General features: G+C 48.1%; 1 protein-coding gene across 2 annotated transcripts in view; it reads left to right on the top strand.

Moving 5' to 3' along the window:
* Positions 1–8,408: 8,408 nt before the first annotated feature.
* LOC141162623 (serine protease 33-like) overlaps positions 8,409–20,795 on the top strand; it is a 44,386-nt gene continuing 31,999 nt past the window's right edge. Inside the window, exon 1 of one of the 2 annotated variants that reach the window (XM_073648907.1) lies at positions 8,409–8,501. In XM_073648907.1, coding sequence (XP_073505008.1) covers positions 8,459–8,501 — 43 coding nt within the window. In that variant the 5' untranslated portion in view covers positions 8,409–8,458. The remainder of the gene's footprint in view (positions 8,502–20,795) is intronic. The other variant, XM_073648906.1, reaches the window with a different exon arrangement.

A 20,795-nucleotide genomic window follows, 5' to 3' on the forward strand; every position in this document is an offset into this window, starting at 1 on the left:
TGTGCTACTTTAGCCCCAACCGTCCCCCTCCCAACCTGAGTACTTAAACCCAATTGTCCCCGGTACCGTGGGTGAGCAGTGAAAGTGACGGCTCTGCTCACATATGCAGCTCCTCTCTGCTTGGCTGTTGGGGGCAGTCTCTCGAGCCTTGGATAGGGGGGTCCAGGCCTCGTCTGTCGGCGGCCGACGTCGGGTTCCGCGAACTCACTCAGCACCGCGATCAGGTTCCTAGTATCCTCAGCAGGCACAGCACTCGGGTCACAACTGTGAGAGATCCGGAGCTATTTTACCGGTGCCCGGCTGGAGCACCTCTCAGGCCTTTGGATTTGGCCTGTCACGTGGGGTTTCTCAGGACGCAGGGAGCACGTCTGCTCGTCTCTGCTGCTTGGCGCCAAAGACCCCTCAGGTTTGGCGCGCTGGCCTCTTATCTCTCTGAACTCCTTCCTGGAAGTCACCTGATCGGGTCCAGCCTCTGAATCTGCCCTCCCTGCAACTTCCTTTGTATATTTTGGTTCCGCTTTACTGTCTCTGGCCAGTAGATGGCAGTCTGGCTCCATCCTTGAAACGTCATGTTGAAGTTCTTTTACAAGCTTTTTTGCTCGTTCTACATTCCTCCCTCCTTTTTGCTCGCCAGTCCTCGGGCGAGTGGACTCCTCGCAGAATTGATGTCTCCTTCCAGGCAGTGCAAGCTCAGACAGGAGTTGGGCACACTCCTGCGTTTTCTGTTGGATTCGAGACCAGATAAACTCTTCCTGAGCATACCGGTTAGGAGGAATTCCGGCATTAGCCCGCTCAGTTCTGCGGGGCTCTGCTTGCGGAGGAGACTCCGGGAGATCCGAGGAATCAACTACTGGGGATTGCAAATCATTTCCTGACTCATTCTGACTTTATCAATGATTTAGATGAAGGAATTTAGGGTAAACTGATTAAATTTGCTGATGACACAAAGCTAGGAGGGATAGCTAATACTAGAGAAGAGAGAGAGAGGATTCAAAAAGACCTAAATAAACTGGAGCAGTGGGCAGCAACCAACAGAATGGTTTTTAACAGGGAAAAATGCAAAGTACTACATCTGGGCAATAAAAATGAAAAAAGCATATACAGAATGGGAGGAATAGAGCTAAGCAACAGTACATGTGAAAAAGACTTAGGTATACTAATAGATCATAGACTGAACATGAGTCAACAGTGTGATGCAGCAGCAAAAAAGGCAAATACAATTCTGGGATGTATTAACAGAAGCATACAGTCTAGATCACGTGAAGTCATTATCGGTCTTTACTCCTCTTTGGTCAGACCTCATCTGGAATACTGTGTACAGTTTTGGGCACCACATTTTAAAAAAGACATAGACAAACTGGAGCAAGTTCAGAGAAGAGCGACCAGAATGGTGACTGGTCTGCAAACCATGTCCTATGAGGAACGGTTGCAGGATTTGGGAATGTTTAGCTTGCAAAAAAGAAGACTGAGAGGAGACTTAATAGCTGTCTACAAATATGTCAAGGGCTGTCACATTGTAGAAGGATCATCTTTATTCTCATTTGCACAAGGAAAGACTAGAAGCAATGGGATGAAACTAAATGGGAGGAGACACAGATTAGATATTAGAAAAAACTTTTTGACAGTTAGGGTGATTAATGAGTGGAACAGGCTGCCACGAGAGGTGGTGAGGTCTCCTTCAATGGACGTCTTCAAACAGAGGCTGGACAGACATCTGTCTGAGATGATCTAGTGAATCCTGCTTTGAGCAGGGGGTTGGACCAGATGACCCAGGAGGTCCCTTCCAACGCTACCATTCTATGATTCTATGATTCTATGACTTCCACTCGGGAGTGGCACCAACGGTTCTGACGGGCCCAACTGCATTGTGGCCCATCCTTCTTCATCCCCCAAGTTTCCTGTATGTGGCACTTCAGCCAACACGTCTGAGGGCCCAGCCCTGTTACAGACTTCTGCTTCAGATCAGCAAGATCGCAACATATTACGGTGCAACACCCTGGATGTCGCGGCGTCATCCCCTTCGGGCCTAACCTCGTAGACGGGGTTGTCTGGGTGAACCTTCTTCACCACCCGATATGGTATTGCCTCCCAACGATGGTCCAGCTTACTCCCAAATCGTTTAGCCCTCACCAGCACTCGGTCTCCTGGCTGAAGCGATCCACCTGTGGTCGGGGGCCGAACTGCATGCTCTACTTCCTGAAACTTCTGAGCAAGTATGGAGTCGACGCTGGTGTTCTCGAATCCAGGTACTTGGGCTACTGCCCGGACCGGGGTCTTCTGAGTCTAGCTCCAGTTCGGTGATTTCTCGGCCACTTCTTCCAAACAGCAACAAGTAGGGGGTGTAGCCGGTGGTTGCATGAACTCGATTATTATACACCCACACCAGCTCGGACACGAATTCGGGCCACTTCATCTTTTTGTCCGCTTCCAGTGTTCGCAACATTTGCAACAGGGTTCGGTTAAAGCGCTCGCATGCACCGTTCCCTTGCGGGTGGTAGGGCGTTGTCCGGGAACGGTCGATCCCATAGATGCGGTATAGCTCATCCATCACTCGTCCTTGGAAGCAGGCCCCCTGGTCAGAATGTATTCGCTTCGGGCACCCATAAATCCGGATGAAATCTTGACAGATGGCCTTGGCTGCAGCTTCTGCCGTCTGATCTTTAGTGGGCGTCACTACTGCAAACTTGGTGAAGTGATCAGTCATGACTAAACAGTGTCCATAACCGTTGTATGAAGTTCCTACCATCAAGTAGTCAATCATCAAGACTTCCAAGGGGGCAGAAGTTCGGATGGTCTGAATGGGAGCTCTTTGCTCCGGGGGCTTGTTCAACTCACACTGGCGACATGTTCGGCAGACCCCCTCGACTTCTTGTCGCAGTTGAGGCCAATACACCAGCCGTTGCAACCACCGGAAGGTCTTTTCTACTCCGAAGTGAGCACCTCTTCTATGAGCTTCTTGGGCTAGCTGTGTTACTAGCGCTCCTGGAACTACCACTTGCCAGGTAACATCAAACTCTCGAGGCAGCTGGATTCTTCGGCATAGCAAGCCATCCTTCAGGAGGCGCCTCTCCCACTGGCCTAGGATTTGTAGGGTAGTTGGAAGTGAAGCGGCTCTGGTTTCCTGGTCGGGTCTCTGATTAAGGGCGACCCATTCTCTCAACTTTGCTAGCTCCGGGTCGGATTGCTGCAGATGTATCCATTCATCTCTTGGTCTCTTGAACGTCCCAGAATCTGAGTGGGCCTCGGCTCCCCTCTGGTCTCTTGGGCGTCGACCACAGCAGCGGCGAACTGGCTGAAATCCGGGATCTCGTCGCCTTCGAGCTCCTCATCTCTGTCCTTCTTCGGCCCCGCCTGAGTGACCCGGGACAGGGCATCTGCATGTGTGTTCAGGGCCTTGGACCGATAGGCGATTTTATACTGGAATTTGGACATCCTTGCGACCCACCGCTGTTCTAACGCGCCCAGTTTGGCGTTCTCCAAGTGGGCCAAAGGGTTGTTATCTGTCCGCACTTGCACTTCTGACCCTGACAGGTACTCAGCAAACTTCTCGGTCATGGCCCACACCAGTGCCAGTAGCTCCAGCTTAAACGAACTGTAGTTGTCCGGATTCTTCTCCGTATCTCAGAGTGACCTGCTGGCATACGCGATCACTCGCTCTTTCCCTCCTTGTACTTGAGCCAGCACTGCTCCCAGCCCATGCAAGCTTCCATCAGTGTACAACATGAACGGCTGCGAAAAGTCAGCGTAGGCCAGAATCGGGGCATCTGTTAGCGCCATTTTCAATGCTCGGAATGCCTCTTCTTGTCGTGGGCCCCACTGAATGGGCTACCGCTTGGCTCCCCCGGCTGTTCCTCTCAGCAATTCATTGAGCGGGTTCGCAATCTTAGCGAAGTCTTTAATGAATCTGCGGTAGTATCCAGCGAGCCCCAGGAATGCCCTTAGTTCCCTTAGATTGGCGGGCGTGGGCCACTTCTGCACGGCAGCTACTTTCTCCGCAGTGGGGTGCACCCCTGCACTGGACACAGTGTGCCCCAGATATTCAATTTCTCGTTTGAAGAGACGACACTTACGAGGCTTAATTTTCAGGCCATGCCTTTGTAGCCGTTCAAACACTTGTTCCAATCGGTGGAGATGATCCTCAAACGTTGCGGAATAGATAATTATATCGTCCAGATATATTAAAGTGGCTTCAAAGTTGAGGTCCCCCAAGCATCTCTCCATCAGCCGTTGGAAGGTTCCTGGCGCATTTGTTAGTCCGAACGGCATTCAATTGAACTCAAACAGGCCCATAGGGAGAACAAAAGCTGTCTTCGGACGATCCTTCTCAGCTACTGGGACCTGCCAATAGCCACTGGCCAGGTCGAGGGAGGAGAAGAATTTGGCGCTCCCTAGTGCAGATAGAGACTCTTCGATTCGGGGGAGTGGATAGGAGTCCCGCACTGTACAGGCATTCAGCTTCCGATAGTCTACGCAGAATCTCAGGGTACCGTCCTTCTTTCGGACCAGCACGATCGGAGCCGCCCAGGGGCTCTGGCTTTCACGGATCACACCGTTCCGCAACATGTGGGCCAACCGCTCTTTCACCTCCTGGTACATTTGAGGCGGGATCTGCCGATATCTCTCTTGGATGGGAACAGTATTTCCGGTGGGTATTTCGTGCTGAATGTCCCGAGTGCACCCAAAATCATCTTCATGCTGTGCAAACACTCCCTGATATCGCTGTAGAAGTTGTTCGATCTGCCTTACTTGTCCAGCAGAAAACTCAGTCAGGTTAGCTTCCATTTCTTCCAGGAGGTGGCATCCAGCCAACGGTTCTCTTCCATGTTCCTGGCTATTGAGGGACACCTCTAGGGTCCATGGTTTTCCTTCCACAGGTGCCAGCCCTATAGCGTCAGCTCTAGTAAGGGCCTCCGGCATTACGCACACTCGCGCCACCTCTTGTCGGGGCAACAACTGTAAACTGGTGCCACTTAAATTGATGCAGTTCACGGGTACTCGACCGTGCCGCACGGTGGCCAGAGTTCGAGCAATCAGGAGTCCAGAGGGCGCTTCTTCTCCCTCCATTGGTTCAACTTGAATGTCCACGCCCTCTAAGGACACATGTGCCAGCACCGGCAAAGTGAGTACAGTCTGTCCCACCGGCAGTGTCATTGTGGCTTCGGGCGGTATCGATACCTTACCAAGGTACTGGGAGGTAGTGGGCAACTTTTGAATCTGACTGACCCGCACGAGGTGCTGGAACACTCTCTTGTTAGCTGGGTCTCGAGTGGCGCGGGTCCAGTTGTTTTTGCTACAGCCCTCAGCCAGGAACTGTCCGACTTCTTTCAGCACATTCATGCCCAGGGTTACAATGGGCCCATCGCCTCCGGGCCCGGTGGTCAGTACAATCCCTTTTCGACCGAGGTCCTTTCCACATGCCCGCACGGACATCCATACTACTCCCGCTACTGGGATAGGTAGTTGATTAGCCGCCACCAGTTTGACAGTGGGTTCCCGGCAGGAACGAGCGACTTCAGGAAAGTGACTTTGGAAGTACGTCTCAGGCATAGTGGTCACTTGAGACCCGGTGTCCATCAAACAGCGGATCCGCTGCCCATTGAATTCAGCCCAGATAAAGGGCCTCTCGGAGACAATGTCTTCAGAGCTCCCTCATCTACTCTCTGAAGCTCGAGACCCCACGGTATGCTCCACAACCGTGGGGCATTTTAGTTTAACGGCTGTCCCCTCCTCCTCCTTTCTCGGTTGGGACAGTCTTTGGAGATATGCCCCCTACCTCCGCAGGTCCAGCACTCCGGTCCTCGTTCTGCCGATAGGTCGGGTACATGTCGTGCTGGGGCCGGATAGGAACGTCTTTCTCGTTCTGGTCTCCGTCCGCATTGAGCAGTACGGTCCGTCGGCAAGGGGGCAGTAGGAGTCTTCCTAATAGAATTCAGCTCACCCCGAATGTCTCGAATTTCCTGACGTATTTCCCGTACCCAATCAGGCTCTTGGTTGGTGAATCCAGGAGCAATTGCCTCATGACTTCTAACTGTGGCTTTGAGAACAGGAACTTCTCTCTCCAGGACTCTAGCTTCAGCCCCTACCTCCAGGAAGCCCATATCAGGGCTCAATCGCAGCCGCTCCTTCAGGATCTGCCTCAGGGAAGGGTCTTTCAAGCCAGCAATCAGTTGGTCACGCAACACCTCATCCAATGGTCTCAGTCCTCGGTTCCCATCTCGAGTTTTCTTAGTGATATGGGCCGTCACTTCCTGTAATGCATTAACATACTGATTTACTGTCTCATTTTCCCCTTGGACCCGCTGAAACAACCGTAAGCGCAAGTGTCCCAAATCTGTAGTGTCACTGTGCATGTCCTCTAGAATTTTTATCACTTTATCCACGGTGTCATGGTCCCCAGGTGGGCGGTACATCACAGTCTGCCGGGCCTCTCCATCAAGGGTTAGGAGGGCCAGCTCCGCCTGGGCCAGAGAGTCACGGGGATACATACGTAGCATACTTCTCAGTCTTTCTGCCCAGTCCCACAGTGACATGCCATCCCCTGTAAACTTGGGAAGATGGCTGAGCATAGACCCCAGGGGTATATGGCTCCGGCTGGACCCAGCCACAGACTGATCCGCCATCTCTGCGTCTGAATGTTGCATCCTGCCGACTACGCCAAATGTAATGCAGGTGCCAGAATGCAACGCACAGAGACACAAGGCGAGAACAGTCAGAGATGATTGCAAACAGTTTTATACAACAGGTATTCTGAAACAAGGGATTAGCAACAAGGGTAATGAACAGTGGTTTGAAATATCAGAAAAATACGAAATTTCTCAAAGTAAGGCGCAGTCTCTTAAAATAAGGCGCAGTCTCTTAAAGTAAGGTGATGCCCTCAAGCATGAGAAGCACCACACAAGTTCTTTAACCGTGAATTTGGCCCTAGCGGGGGTCACCGGTTATTCTCGCTAGGCCGTGAGTCTCTTTCCGGATGAATTCAATTAAATCACGTTGTGCTACTTTAGCCCCAACCGTCCCCCTCCCAACCTGAGTACTTAAACCCAATTGTCCCCGGTACCGTGGGTGAGCAGTGGAAGTGACGGCCCTGCTCACGTATGCAGCTCCTCTCTGCTTGGCTGTTGGGGGCAGTCTCTCGAGCCTTGGATAGGGGGGTCCAGGCCTCGTCTGTCGGCGGCCGACGTCGGGTTCCGCGAACTCACTCAGCACCGTGATCAGGTTCCTAGTATCCTCAGCAGGCACAGCACTCGGGTCACAACTGTGAGAGATCCGGAGCTCTTTTACCGGTGCCCGGCTGGAGCACCTCTCAGGCCTCTGGATTTGGCCTGTCACGCGGGGTTTCTCAGGACGCAGGGAGCACGTCTGCTCCTCTCTGCTGCTTGGCGCCAAAGACCCCTCAGGTTTGGCGCGCTGGCCTCTTATCTCTCTGAACTCCTTCCTGGAAGTCACCTGATCGGGTCCAGCCTCTGAATCTGCCCTCCCTGCAACTTCCTTTGTATATTTTGGTTCCGCTTTACTGTCTCTGGCCAGTAGATGGCAGTCTCGCTCCATCCGTGAAACGTCATGTTGAAGTTCTTTTACAAGCTTTTTTGCTCGTTCTACAAGCGGAGGAGAATTCTCCCACGCTGGGATGGCATTGAGATGACAGGCTGGATCGCAGCTGAGCGTTGCCATCCAGCTTGTCACCCTTCAGAGACACTGCAGAGCGCAAGCATGCCTGTGCTCTGCAGTGTCTATGAAGGATGGCATGCTGGATGGCAGCGCTCAGCTGCGATCCAGCCTGTCATCTCAATGCCATCCCAGGCTTCAAACATCTGCCCCAGCCGTCTGCTTAACCTCCGCTAGAGACTAAAATTAAGGGGAACCCCACGCCAATTTTTTTTCAATAAATCCTTTATTTTAACACTAAATGACAAGTGCAGTAAGCAACACTGTCACTGTACTTCATATATATGTGACTGACATGTTTCTATCTATATAATCTATGTGTGATACTCTATTCTTCCTGTTCTAAATTGTCGGGTACCGGTGTATGCCGCTGCTGAATTGCTGGCTTTTTATGTTTCACTGTGAGCACTGTTCCCATCGATTTGGGCAATCACTGTAATGCCACAACCACCATGGCTGTGGCATTACAGTGAGTGGCAGACAATCCCTGCATGATTGGTGCTCTAAATAGCGCCAAACATGCAGGACAGGGACCCGAGCTCCCGCCCAAGCACCGCGCAAGTACTGGGCGATCTCCGAGCATCTCGAGTACTGAGATGCTCGGGCGAGTACCGAGCAGTGGCGAGCATGCTCGCTCATCACTAATCCTAACAAGAAATGGTAGAAAGAAAGCCATACCAGCAAAAAATTTCAACACTTCCTTGTATACAAAACTGTGGAAACTTTCCCACCCCCTCCTCATATATATAAGAGCTGACCAACTGGTCACCAAGACATTACGAGAAAGGAAGAAATGCAGAAGAACCTGCTCTATGTGCTGATAGTCCTACATGTGGGTAAGGAACACTTAATTTCATCATGTATACAGCATATGCGGTGTTACATAGGACTGCAAATAACATGTATTACATTTTGCATACTCAAAGAGTTATCACTGTGTTATCTGTGGTGTTACATGGGACTGCAGGTGCCATCTACTACATTATCTGTACTCGGAGTTATCACTGTGTTATCTGTGGTGTTACATAGGACTGCAGGTGCCATCTACTACATTATCTGTACTCAGAGAGTTATCACTGTGTTATCTGTGGTGTTACATAGGACTGCAGGTGACATCTACTACATTATCTGTACTCAGAGAGTTATCACTGTGTTATCTGTGGTGTTACATAGGACTGCAGGTGACATCTACTACATTATCTGTACTCAGAGAGTTATCACTGTGTTATCTGTGGTGTTACATAGGACTGCAGGTGACATCTACTGCATTATCTGTACTCAGAGAGTTATCACTGTGTTATCTGTGGTGTTACATAGGACTGCAGGTGACATCTACTGCATTATCTGTACTCAGAGAGTTATCACTGTGTTATCTGTGGTGTTACATAGGACTGCAGGTGACATCTACTACATTATCTGTACTCAGAGAGTTATCACTGTGTTATCTGTGGTGTTACATAGGACTGCAGGTGACATCTACTACATTATCTGTACACAGAGAGTTATCACTGTGTTATCTGTGGTGTTACATAGGACTGCAGGTGACATCTACTACATTATCTGTACTCAGAGAGTTATCACTGTGTTATCTGTGGTGTTACATAGGACTGCAGGTGACATCTACTACATTATCTGTACTCAGTGATGTGGGAGGGCACTGTGGAGGCATCACACTGTGCGAGAGGATTCTGTGGAAGCATTATTCAATGTGGGGGTGACTCGCCCAGGGGAAATGTGAATTACTCGGTTACCCGGGCATTTAGCCTTAAGGAGGTCGCGGTGGTCGGCTCCCGAGCCCGTACCCTGGGGTCCCTCTTTAAGAAGGCGTTGATAGATGTTAAGTTTTATTAAAGAGTTTGTGACGCCACCTGTGGCTTCTGGTGAGAATCACCAGCGCTGCTCAGTCCACTGAGGCCGGTGATAAGGCGGCTTGATGGTATAACTCCCCACAGGTGGAGCTAGGCCTCAGGGCAGTGTATGAAGGGGGATGCAGGACGAAGAGACCCCGCCGGGTCAGAGCAAGAACAGGGACAGACACGATAGTCACTTCAGTACCTTTTTACTGATGGAAATTCAGGCACTCCCCGGAGCACTGTAGGGTGAAGGGTGCATATCAGGATCCTCCCCAATGAGCAGGTTTTGGGCCTCCTGGTTCTTGCTGCTGCGTAGTAAGTTTCTGACCTGCCTGGAGCTAGGCCTAACTTTGTCTCTGTCCTGCGCTGGCTGACCTTGTGGTAGGGCCTTTTCTTGGAGTACACGCACCTTAGCTGCGGGCCTATGTGTCTCCTGGCTCTGTTACGTATCAGCACTTTAGCGATCCTGGGACTTGTAGTTCTCCAGGGATTCCGGTTTATCTTACTGGGTCGTGGAGATCCCGGTAAGCTTCGGACCCGGTGTCCGGTAACCGCTTCGGGGTGAGCCAATTAAGCTCCTCTGCCCCCTTTGTACTAACTCTCCACTTGCCTTCGGCCTACTCGGGCCCTCACAAGGCTACTCACACTAACGGCAGCTTGCCGTGCTTCACTGATCTTATGGCACCGGCACACCTAATGCTCACTACTCTGAGCTACAACTGAGTCTGGACTATGCTCCACTGCAGACTGACCTCTCTCAACAGACTTCTGCTCTCTGTCGACTCCAGTCTAGACACACTCTGACTAACTGCTTAGCTCCACCTTCCCTTATATATCTATCCCTAACAGGCTCCCTCTGGTGGTCTGAGGTGGAAGGTGGAGATGTGTGAATGGTTATGGGGGCCTCTTGTGGAGGAATCCATCAATACACCCTTCTAGGATCTGTGATACCAAGCACAGCTGGGCTTCACAGGGGCACTGTAGAGGCATGATAATGTGTGGAATGGTACTGTAGAAGCATCATACAATGTGGGAGGCCACTGTGGAGGCATAATACGATGTGGAAGGGTACTGTGGAGGCATCATACAATGTGGGAGGGCACTGTGGAGCCATCATACTGTATGGGAAGGCACTTTTGAGGCATCATACAATGTGGTAGGCCACTGTGGAAGCATCATACTGTGTGGGAGGGCACTATGGATGGATCATATTGTATGGCAGGGCGCTGTGGAGGCATCATACAATGCGGGAGGGCACTGTGGAGCCATCATACTGTATGGGACGGCACTGTTGCAGCACTATATTGTGAGGGAGGGCACTGTTTCGGAATCATATGATGTGGGAGTGTAGTGTGGAGGTATCATACAATGAGGGAGGCCACCGTGGAGGTATTATACGATGAGAGAGGGCACTGTCACAGAATCATATAATGTGAAAGGCCACTGTTGAGGTATCATACGATGAGGAAGGGCACTGTTGCAGCATCATACAATGTGAGAGGCCACTGTGGAGGTATCATATGATGATGGAGGGCACTGTCGCAGCATCATACGATTATGGAGGGCACTATTGCAGCATCATACGATGAGGGAGGGCAATGTCGCAGCATCATACAATGTGGGGGTGTAGTGTGGAGGTATCATATGATAAGGAAGGCCACTGCCGCAGCATCATACGATGAGGTAGGGCACTGTCGTGGCATCATATGATGAGGGAGGGCACTGTCGCAGCATCATATGATGAGGGAGGGCACTGTCGTAGCATCATATGATGAGGGAGGGCACTGTCACAGCACCATACAATGTGGGAGTGTAGTGTGGAGGTATCATATGATGAGGGAGGCCACTGTCGCAGCATCATACGATGAGGGAAGGCACTGTCGTAGCATCATATGATGAGGGAGGGCACTGTCGCAGCATCATACAATGTGGGAGGCCACTGTGAAGGTATCATATGATATGGGAGGCCACTGTCGCAGCATCGTACAATGTGGGAGGCCACTGTGGAGGTATCATATGATATGGGAGGCCACTGTTGCAGCATCATATTGTGATGAGGGAGGACACTGTTTGGGGAAAGCGTGTAAATGAATGCACTAAGTGACATTGTACTATAGGAGCTTTTAGTGCATCATAATGTGTGGAGGGGCATTGTGGGGCATCATACTGTATGGGATGCACTGTAGATGCATCGTACAATGTGGTAGGCCACTATGGAAGCATCATACTGTGTGGGATGGCACTATAGACAGATCATATTGTATGGAAGGGCACTGTGGAGTCTTCATACAATGCGGGAGTGCACTGTGGAGGTATCATATGATGATGGAGGGCACTGTCGCAGCATCATACGATTATGGAGGGCACTGTTGCAGCATCAGACGATGAGGGAGGGCAATGTCGCAGCATCATACAATGTGGGAGTGTAGTGTGGAGGTATCATATGATAAGGAAGGCCACTGCCGCAGCATCATACGATGAGGGAGGGCACTGTCGCAGCATAATATGATGAGGGAGGGCACTGTCACAGCACCATACAATGTGGGAGTGTAGTGTGGAGGTATCATATGATTAGGGAGGCCACTGTCGCAGCATCATACGATGAGGGAAGGCACTGTCGTAGCATCATATGATGAGGGAGGGCACTGTCGCAGCATCATACAATGTGGGAGGCCACTGTGAAGGTATCATATGATATGGGAGGCCACTGTCGCAGCATCGTACAATGTGGGAGGCCACTGTGGAGGTATCATATGATATGGGAGGCCACTGTTGCAGCATCATATTGTGATGAGGGAGGACACTGTTTTGGGAAAGCGTGTAAATGAATGCACTAAGTGACATTGTACTATAGGAGCTTTTAGTGCATCATAATGTGTGGAGGGGCATTGTGGGGCATCATACTGTATGGGATGCACTGTAGATGCATCGTACAATGTGGTAGGCCACTATGGAAGCATCATACTGTGTGGGATGGCACTATAGACAGATCATATTGTATGGAAGGGCACTGTGGAGTCTTCATACAATGCGGGAGTGCACTGTGGAGGTATCATATGATGAGGGAGGGCACTGTCACAGCATCATATTGTGATGAGGGAGGACACTGTTCGGGGAAAGAGTGTAAATGAATGTACTAAGTGACATTGTACTATGGGGGCTTTTTATGCATCATAATGTGTGGAGGGGCATTGTGGGGCATCATACTATTTCCTGGCCTTGAAAAGGGTCTTTTAGTGGATTGGAGCACTGAGGGGCTTTTCTAGCTGGAGTATAAAAGGTATCACTTGGAGCTATAAGTTTCGTTTCGCATAAAAAAAATGAAATAAATGTTCTTCTGTCTTTAAAAGTTGGGAGATATGTGGTTCTGACCTCAGAAGTGTTACTTACTCTGAGACTATTTCCTACATTTATGACATATCCATAGAATGATGGATTTCCCAATAGGGCCGACATCTACAGTAACTTGAAAATGAGGCCCAAGTGGAGACGTGGTTGGAATTCCAGTTCATTTGTATGGGAATTCCAACCATGTCTCCACGGATGGTCGGGTTCTATGGAGACCTGTTCTCGAGACAGATGCCGAAACTATTGGTGGGACCCACCTGTACTACGCATTCATGGAATAGTCTGTAGATATGACATAAATCTGCGAGATGGGAATACCCCTTTAACATAGCAATGAAGCTGATCACAAAGTTGAGGTTTTGCTGCAATGTTTCAGTGTATCAATTGCTGTTTGAAAAAGTTGCAGGACTTGTTATTCTCCTATAGTTTACTGTAAGAATCAGTGCCAGGAAGCTGCTGCCAAGGCTAGTAAAAAAGTCACTTCATGTGTAATTAAAGAAGCCCTCTTCCTCCTCCTCTTCCTTGTAATACTCTCCTCCTCATCCTCCTGCTCCTTGTAATACTCTCCTCCTCATCCTCCTGCTCCTTGTAATACTCCTCCTCCTTGTCTTCCTCCTCCTCCCATCAAAGTTTTTATCCTCTTAACCTTTCGCACCAGAGCCTGTTTTCACCTTCGTGACCGAACCAATTTTTACAATTCTGACCACTGTCACTTTATGAAGTAATTACTCTGGAACGCTTCAACGGATCTCCCTGATTCTGAGAATGTTTTTCGTGACATATTGTACTTCATGATAGTGGTAAAAATTTCTTCAATATCACTTGCGTTTATTTGTGAAAAAAATCGGAAATTTGGCGAAAATTTTGAAAATTTTGCAATTTTCAAACTTTGAATTTTCATGCCCTTAAATCAGAGCGATATGTCACACAAAAGAGTTAATAAATAACATTTCCCACATGTCTACTTTACATCAGCACAATTTTTGGAACCAACATTTTTTTTGGTTAGGAAGTTCTAAGGGTTAAAAGTTGACCAGCGATTTCTCATTTTTCCAGCAAAATTTACAAAACCATTTTTTTAAGGGACCAAATCACATTTGAAGTGACTTTGAGGGGCCTTTATGACAGAAAAATACCCAAAAGTGACACCATTCTAAAAACTGCACCCCTCAAGGTGCTCAAAACCACATTCAAGAGGTTTATTAACCCTTCAGGTGCTTCACGGGAATTTTTGGAATGTGGAAGAAAAAAATGAACATTTAACTTTTTTTCACAAAAATGTTACTTTAGACCCAATTTTTTTATTTTCACAAGGGTAACAAGAAAAAATGGACTACACAATTTGTTGTGCAATTTCTCCTGAGTATGCCGGTACCCCATATGTGGGGGAAAACCACTGTTTGGGCGCACGGCATGGCTCGGAAGGGAACGAGCGCCATTTGACTTTTTGAATGTAAAATTTGTTTGAATAATTAGCGGACGCCATGTTGCGTTTGGCGAGCTCCTGATGTGCCTAAACAGTGGAAACCCCCCACAAGTGACACCATTTTGGAAACTAGACCCCTTAGGGAACTTATCTAGATGTGTGGTGAGCACCTTGCACCCCCAGGTTCTTCACAGAAGTTTATAATATTGAGCCGTAAAAATAAAATTTTCACATTTTTCCCACAAAAATGTTTTTCATTCCCTAATTTTTCATTATCATAAGGATAACAGCAGAAATTGCACCATGAAATTTGTTGTACAATTTCTCCTGAGTACGCTGATACACCATATGTGGGGGAAAACCACTGCTTTGGTGTACGGCAGGGTTCGGAAGGGAAAGGAGCGCTACATTGGCTGGGATAGGTGGCAGACACCATGTCACATTTGAAGAGTCGCTGACATGCCGAAACAGCAGAAACCCCAACAAGTGACCCCATTTTGTAAACTACACCTATCAAGGAATTCATCTAGGGAAGTAGTGGGTATTTTTTAATTTTTACATTTATACCATTGGGCAGTGAAGAAAACACAATTATATTTTTACCACAAAAAAATGTTTTACCCTCAGATTTTACATTTTCACAAAAGGCAATGGGTAAAAATGGTGCCGAAATGTGTCACACAATTTCTTCTAAACGTGGCAATACCCCATATGTGGCTGTACCGTACTGCTTAGCCATACGGCAAGATCCGGGAGGGACGGAGCGCTATTTGACTCTTGGAGAACAAATTATTGTAGAATAGTTTGCGGACTCCATATAAACAGCCCCTAAGTGCTAGAAGAGCAGAATCCCCTCTCAAGTGACCCTATTTTGGAAATGATACCCCATTGGGAATTTACCTACAGGTGTGATTTTGACTCCATGGGTGTTTTCCAGAAACAAGCAGCAGTGGATGTTGCTGAGTGAAAATTTCAAACTGCCGTTGAAGTGACCAGTACGCTGTAGTGACCAGTACGTTGTGCCCAGCTCGTGCTTCTGGAGACATGCACCTGTAAATTATTCAAGCTCTTATCGCTACAGAAATGCCAAACATGTGGACCCTAAATGTAGTTTAGGCACATTGTGGGGCTCAGAAGGGAGGGAGGCATTTGGATTTGGGAGCCATTTCGCTTTTCCAGAGCCTTTCTGCTACCAGTAACTTGGAAGTTCCTTATATTTTTACCAGATAACGGACCTGAGTGGGGACTAGCTTTTTTTGAGGACTGAGTTGAAGCTTTTATTGGGAACATTTTACATAACATTTATCCGGCGCTCTAGGCTGAGCACTTACATCGGGGTTTCCATATAAATTTCCAAGTGATGTAATTCAGATGAAACCCCTGCAGGATCCATTCACTATAATGAGGCAGCAGAGTTACTCTGGACTCCGTCTGGCCTCTGTTTAGCGGTGTCCTTTTTTTCAGAAGTGCACAAAACTGTGGCCAACCGCACTTTTATTCACGCCTAAAAAACTGACACCGTGGGATCACAGGCCAGACGGCATCCACAGTGGCCTATATCTGCCTCATTACAGGGAATCTTCCGTCATGGGTTCCATCTGAATGACGTATTTCAGAGATTTACACGGAAACTCTGGTGCAAGTGCTCAGCGCAGAGCGCAGGATAAATGTGAGCAGAGCCGTACTGAGATCTTTGGGAGACATAATAAACAAATCAGTAGCAGGTGAAGAATTGGTTTTATTTATTTTTTACGCCATTCTTCGTGCGGTATAAGTGATGAGATTACTTTATTCTTCGGGTCGGTGTGATTACAGAGATACCAGATTTATATCGGGTTTTTATGATTGACAGCTGTCACACACTAATAAACCCTTTTTTTTGCAAAATCTAGTTTTTGCATCGCCATATTTTGAGAGCTATAATTTTTCCATATTTCGGCCGACAGAGTCATGTGGGGGCTTGTTTTTTGCGGGACAAGTTGACATTTTTATTGGTACCATTTTTGGGTACGTGACTTTTTTGATCGCTTTCTATTCCGTTTTTTGGGAGGTAAAATGAACAAAAACCAACAATTCAGGAATTGTTTTTTGAGTTTTTTTTTATGCTATTCTGCGTGTGGTAAAAGTGATCAGGCAGCGTTATTCTTTGGGTCAGTACGTTTTCAGTGATACTACACTTAACATATATTTCTTTTATGTTTTTTGGCGTTTTTACACAATAAAACAATTTTATAGAAAAAATATTTTTTTTACATCGCTTTATTCTGAGAGCTATAACTTTTTATTTTTCGGCTGATGGAGCTGTATGGCGGCTTTTTTTTTGCGGAACAAGATGATGTTTTCAGCGGTACCATTTTTATTTCCATTTGGCTTTTTGATCGCATTTTATTCCACTTTTCATTTGGCGATATGAGGAAAAAGCATAGTTTTTTGCTCCATTTTTTATTTATTTTTATTATGGTGTGCACAAAAGGAGTTAATTAGTGTGACAGTTTTATAGATCGGGTTGTTTCGGAGCGGCGATACCAAATATGTGTACTTTTTTTGTTTTTGCATAAATATAAGGATTTATTGGCTTAATATTTTATTTATTTATTTGTATTTAATTTGTGATTTTTTTTTAACAGTTTGAAAACATTTTTTTAGACTTTTTTTTTTACTTATTCCCTGTATGGGACATTAATTTTTATTTTTCTAATCACTGTTCTTATGCAATGCAATAGACATGTATTGCATTGCATGAGAGCACCGTTGACAGTGTAAAACTGTCATTATCTCCTGCTAGACTTCAGCTGCAGGCTGAGCCTAGCAGGACACCGTACATGGCAGACCCGGAGGTGGTCATGTGACCTCCGGCTGCCATGACAACGCCAGGTCCTCTCAGACATCACGGGGGCCGTCGGAAAGGTAAATGGACGACCCCCTCTCCTCTCACTATCTTCTAAATGCCGCAATCGCTATAGATCGCGGCATCTAGAGGATAGCAAAGGGTTAACATCATTGGGACCTGATTCAATCAGGTCCCGATGATGTCCCCTGTCAGAGCAGTCACTCTGCACCACACCCTGAGCGCTTGCAGGACCCTGGGGGTCCTGAGCGCTGCGGGACCACCGACCATTTATAAACGTCGGCGCTGCACAAAGACCAGGCAGAGCCGACGTTTATATACAGTGGGCGGTCGGGAAGGGGTTAATATATTGCAGTCATCATATTATACAGCTCTGTGCACTTACAATTGCTCATTCTTCCTTTCTTCCCAGCTAATTCTTCTCTTTTCCATTCGGTCTGTGACATCACATGATTATAAACTGACGAGCTGAATCCATCATAGCTCTATGTACAAACATGACAAAGGGTACTGGCGAGTCATGCATGTTCCCCTTCCTTTTCTAAACGTACTCTTCCCCTTTTCACTCTGTTCCCCTTAATAAACACACTACACACCAGGGTGGATTTTAATGGCCACAGCAGCCTTTATTATAACCATACAACAAGTATAACATATTAAACTAGGAGGATGGTCCTCAAAACCCCTAATCCGTGACAGCCAGTATGTAAATAACCAACTGCTCAGGCTGAATATTTTACCTCTAGCCGTTAAGCGCCAGCTCAGAGGCAGCTGTTAACCAACCTGCCATTCTTAACATAGACCACCACCAACGAGCCCTTCCACCCCCTTAAACACAGGGGTTCCACTAACTGCCACCACTTACAAGATTCCACTTGGGTGGTCCAGAACCTTGTGAGTTCCCCTCCCACTGATCCGCCAATAACCACGTCCAGCAACTTTGAGGACCCTCCCCTCCTTTTGCCATCAACATATACTGTATGTTTTGCAACCCTCAAACATTTGTGTCCATCCTCAACCTTAACCCAAGCTCAATGCCCTCCTGAATAACTAGACACCACATGTCTAGGCCCAACGCATTAAGGTGCACTCCATCCCGCCTCCAGAATTCGCCTTCACCAGATTCCAAGTCTACATGCCGCACCGCCACTGCACCATTCCTTGCCATAAAATGGCCCACCGCTCTATTGACCTTAATCCTTGCTTTATTGATCCTGTCTACGGACCTGGCCCAAGTCACACTTTCCTCGGGATAATATTCGACCACACTGTGGTCACCATGGGAAACATTGCCCATAAACTTAATAGGTCAAATTTGATATCCCCCAAGTCATTGCCCCCGATATGCAATACTAGAACATCCGGCACTCTATCTAGCCTCACAAACCAGTGGAATTCTGGGAGAAATTGACTCCACACCTTGCCCCGATTAGCTATCCACCTGAGTATGGCCTCCTCCCTTGCAAATTCCCAGCTGTCTGCCTGATGGCCGAACCGAGGCTCGCAGTGCTGCCCAAAACACAAAGGAATGGCCCATAATCCATACCAGTTGAGACCCGGCATCTGTAAAGAAATCAAACATAAAAATAAAACGACTTCCGTTTAATTTACCATAACTCACAACCGGGTGGGACGTATATGAGACCTAAATCTTGACGATTGCCACCTACCAATCTGCTTCACTACATCGTCACTGAGCCCATTCCTCGCGGCTTCGGTAGCCACCCCTATTAACTAATCACTAGTGATGAGTGAGCATGCTCGCCACTGCTCGGTACTTGCCCGAGCATCTCAGTACTCGAGAAGCTCGAAGCTCGCCGAGTACTTGCGCGATGCTCGGGTGGGAGCTCGGGTCCCTGTCCTGCATATTTGGCGCTATTTAGAGCACCAATCATGCAGGGATTGTCTGCCACTCACTGTAATGCCACAGCCATGGTGGTTGTGGCATTACAGTGATTGCCCAAATCAATTCTAACAGTGCTCACAGTGAAACATGAAAAGCCGGCAATTCATCAGCGGCATACACCGGTACCCGACAATTTATAACAGAAAGAATAGAGCTTCACACATAGATTAGATAGATAGAAACATGTCAGTCACATATATAATAAGTACTGTGACAGTGTTGATTACTGTACTTGTCATTTAGTGTTAAAATAAAGGATTTATTTAAAAAAAAATTGGCGTGGGGTTCCCCGTAATTTTAGGCTCTAGCGGAGGTTAAGCAGACGGCTGGGGCAGATGTTTGAAGCCTGGGAAGGGGGTAATACCCACGGAGCTTCCCAGGCTACTAATATCAGCCCCCAGCTGAATACATAGCCTTTACTAGCTATTAAAATGGGGGACCCCCAAAAAAAATGACGTGGGGTCCCCCCTATTTTAATAGCTAGCAAAGGCTAGGCAGACAGCTGGGGGCTGATATTAATAGCCCAGGAAGGGTGCCATGAATATTGGCCCCCTCCCAGGCTAGAAACACCAGCCGTCAGCCGCCCCAGAAATGGCGCATCCATAGGATGCGCCAATTCTGGCACTTAGCCTCGCTCTTCCCTCTGCCCTGTAGCGGTGGCAGTGGGGTAATAGGGCTGGGGTTGATGTCAGCTTATAATGCCAGCTGACATCAAGCCCAGGTTAGTAATGGAGAGGCGTCTATAAGACACCCCCATTACTAACCTCATAGTCAAAGTTACAAAAAGACACAAACACCCAGAATAAAGTCCTTTAATTGAAATGAAGACACAATTCTTTATTGTTCTAAATTAAACCATACTTACCGTCACGCCCATTCCAGCTGAAGCCAACGATCTCCTGTAATAAAAGTAAAATAATAAAGCAACATCATCCTTACCTTTCCATGGTTCCCAGGACGGCTCCAGCTCTGCTACATCGAGATGACAGGCTGGATCCCAGCAGAACGCTGCCATCCTGCTTGCCATGCCGCAGACACAGAGTACAGAGTACCCGTATATGCTGTAATACAGGTATATACAGGTGATACAGTGACCATCTCCATACCGAATTTTAGGCCCCATGTCACGCTGCTCCATACAGTATATTGGCCAAATGCTGCTCCATATAGTATATTGGCCCCATGCTGCTACATACAGTATATGGGCCCCCATGATGCTCCATACAGTATATGGGCCCCCATGATGCTCCATACAGTATATGGGCCCCCATGATGCTCCATATAGTATATGGGCCCCCATGATGCTCCATATAGTATATTGGCCCCCATGATTCTCCATACATTATATTGGCCCCCATGATGTTCCATACAGTATATGGGCCCCCATGTGGCTCCATACAGTATATGGGCCCCTATGTCGCTCCATACAGTACATTGGCCCCCATGATGCTGCTCCATACAGTACATTGGCCCCTATGATGCTGCTCCATACAGTAGATTGAGGAGTAGGGGTGGGGGCCCCCAGAGGGGGGGGCTCTCCCTCCCCCGACTCAAGAGCGCGCCTTCCCCCCGTGGGCCCCAGCACTTACCTGGATGCGCCGGGTAGTGACACGGCCGTCGGCCATGGGCATCGCGGCGGGTCAGGTTCGCATGCGTGCACGCACCCCTGCATCCCGTGCTTTTAAAGGGCCCATGTCCCTAAAATTTATTTTATTTTATTTTTTTTACTATTTGTCTCTGGGGCAGTGG

This window comes from Phyllobates terribilis, unplaced genomic scaffold (assembly GCF_046119375.1).
Source record: "Phyllobates terribilis strain yellow unplaced genomic scaffold, ASM4611937v1 Scaffold_9__5_contigs__length_417890890, whole genome shotgun sequence".
Taxonomy (NCBI): Eukaryota; Metazoa; Chordata; class Amphibia; order Anura; family Dendrobatidae; genus Phyllobates; species Phyllobates terribilis.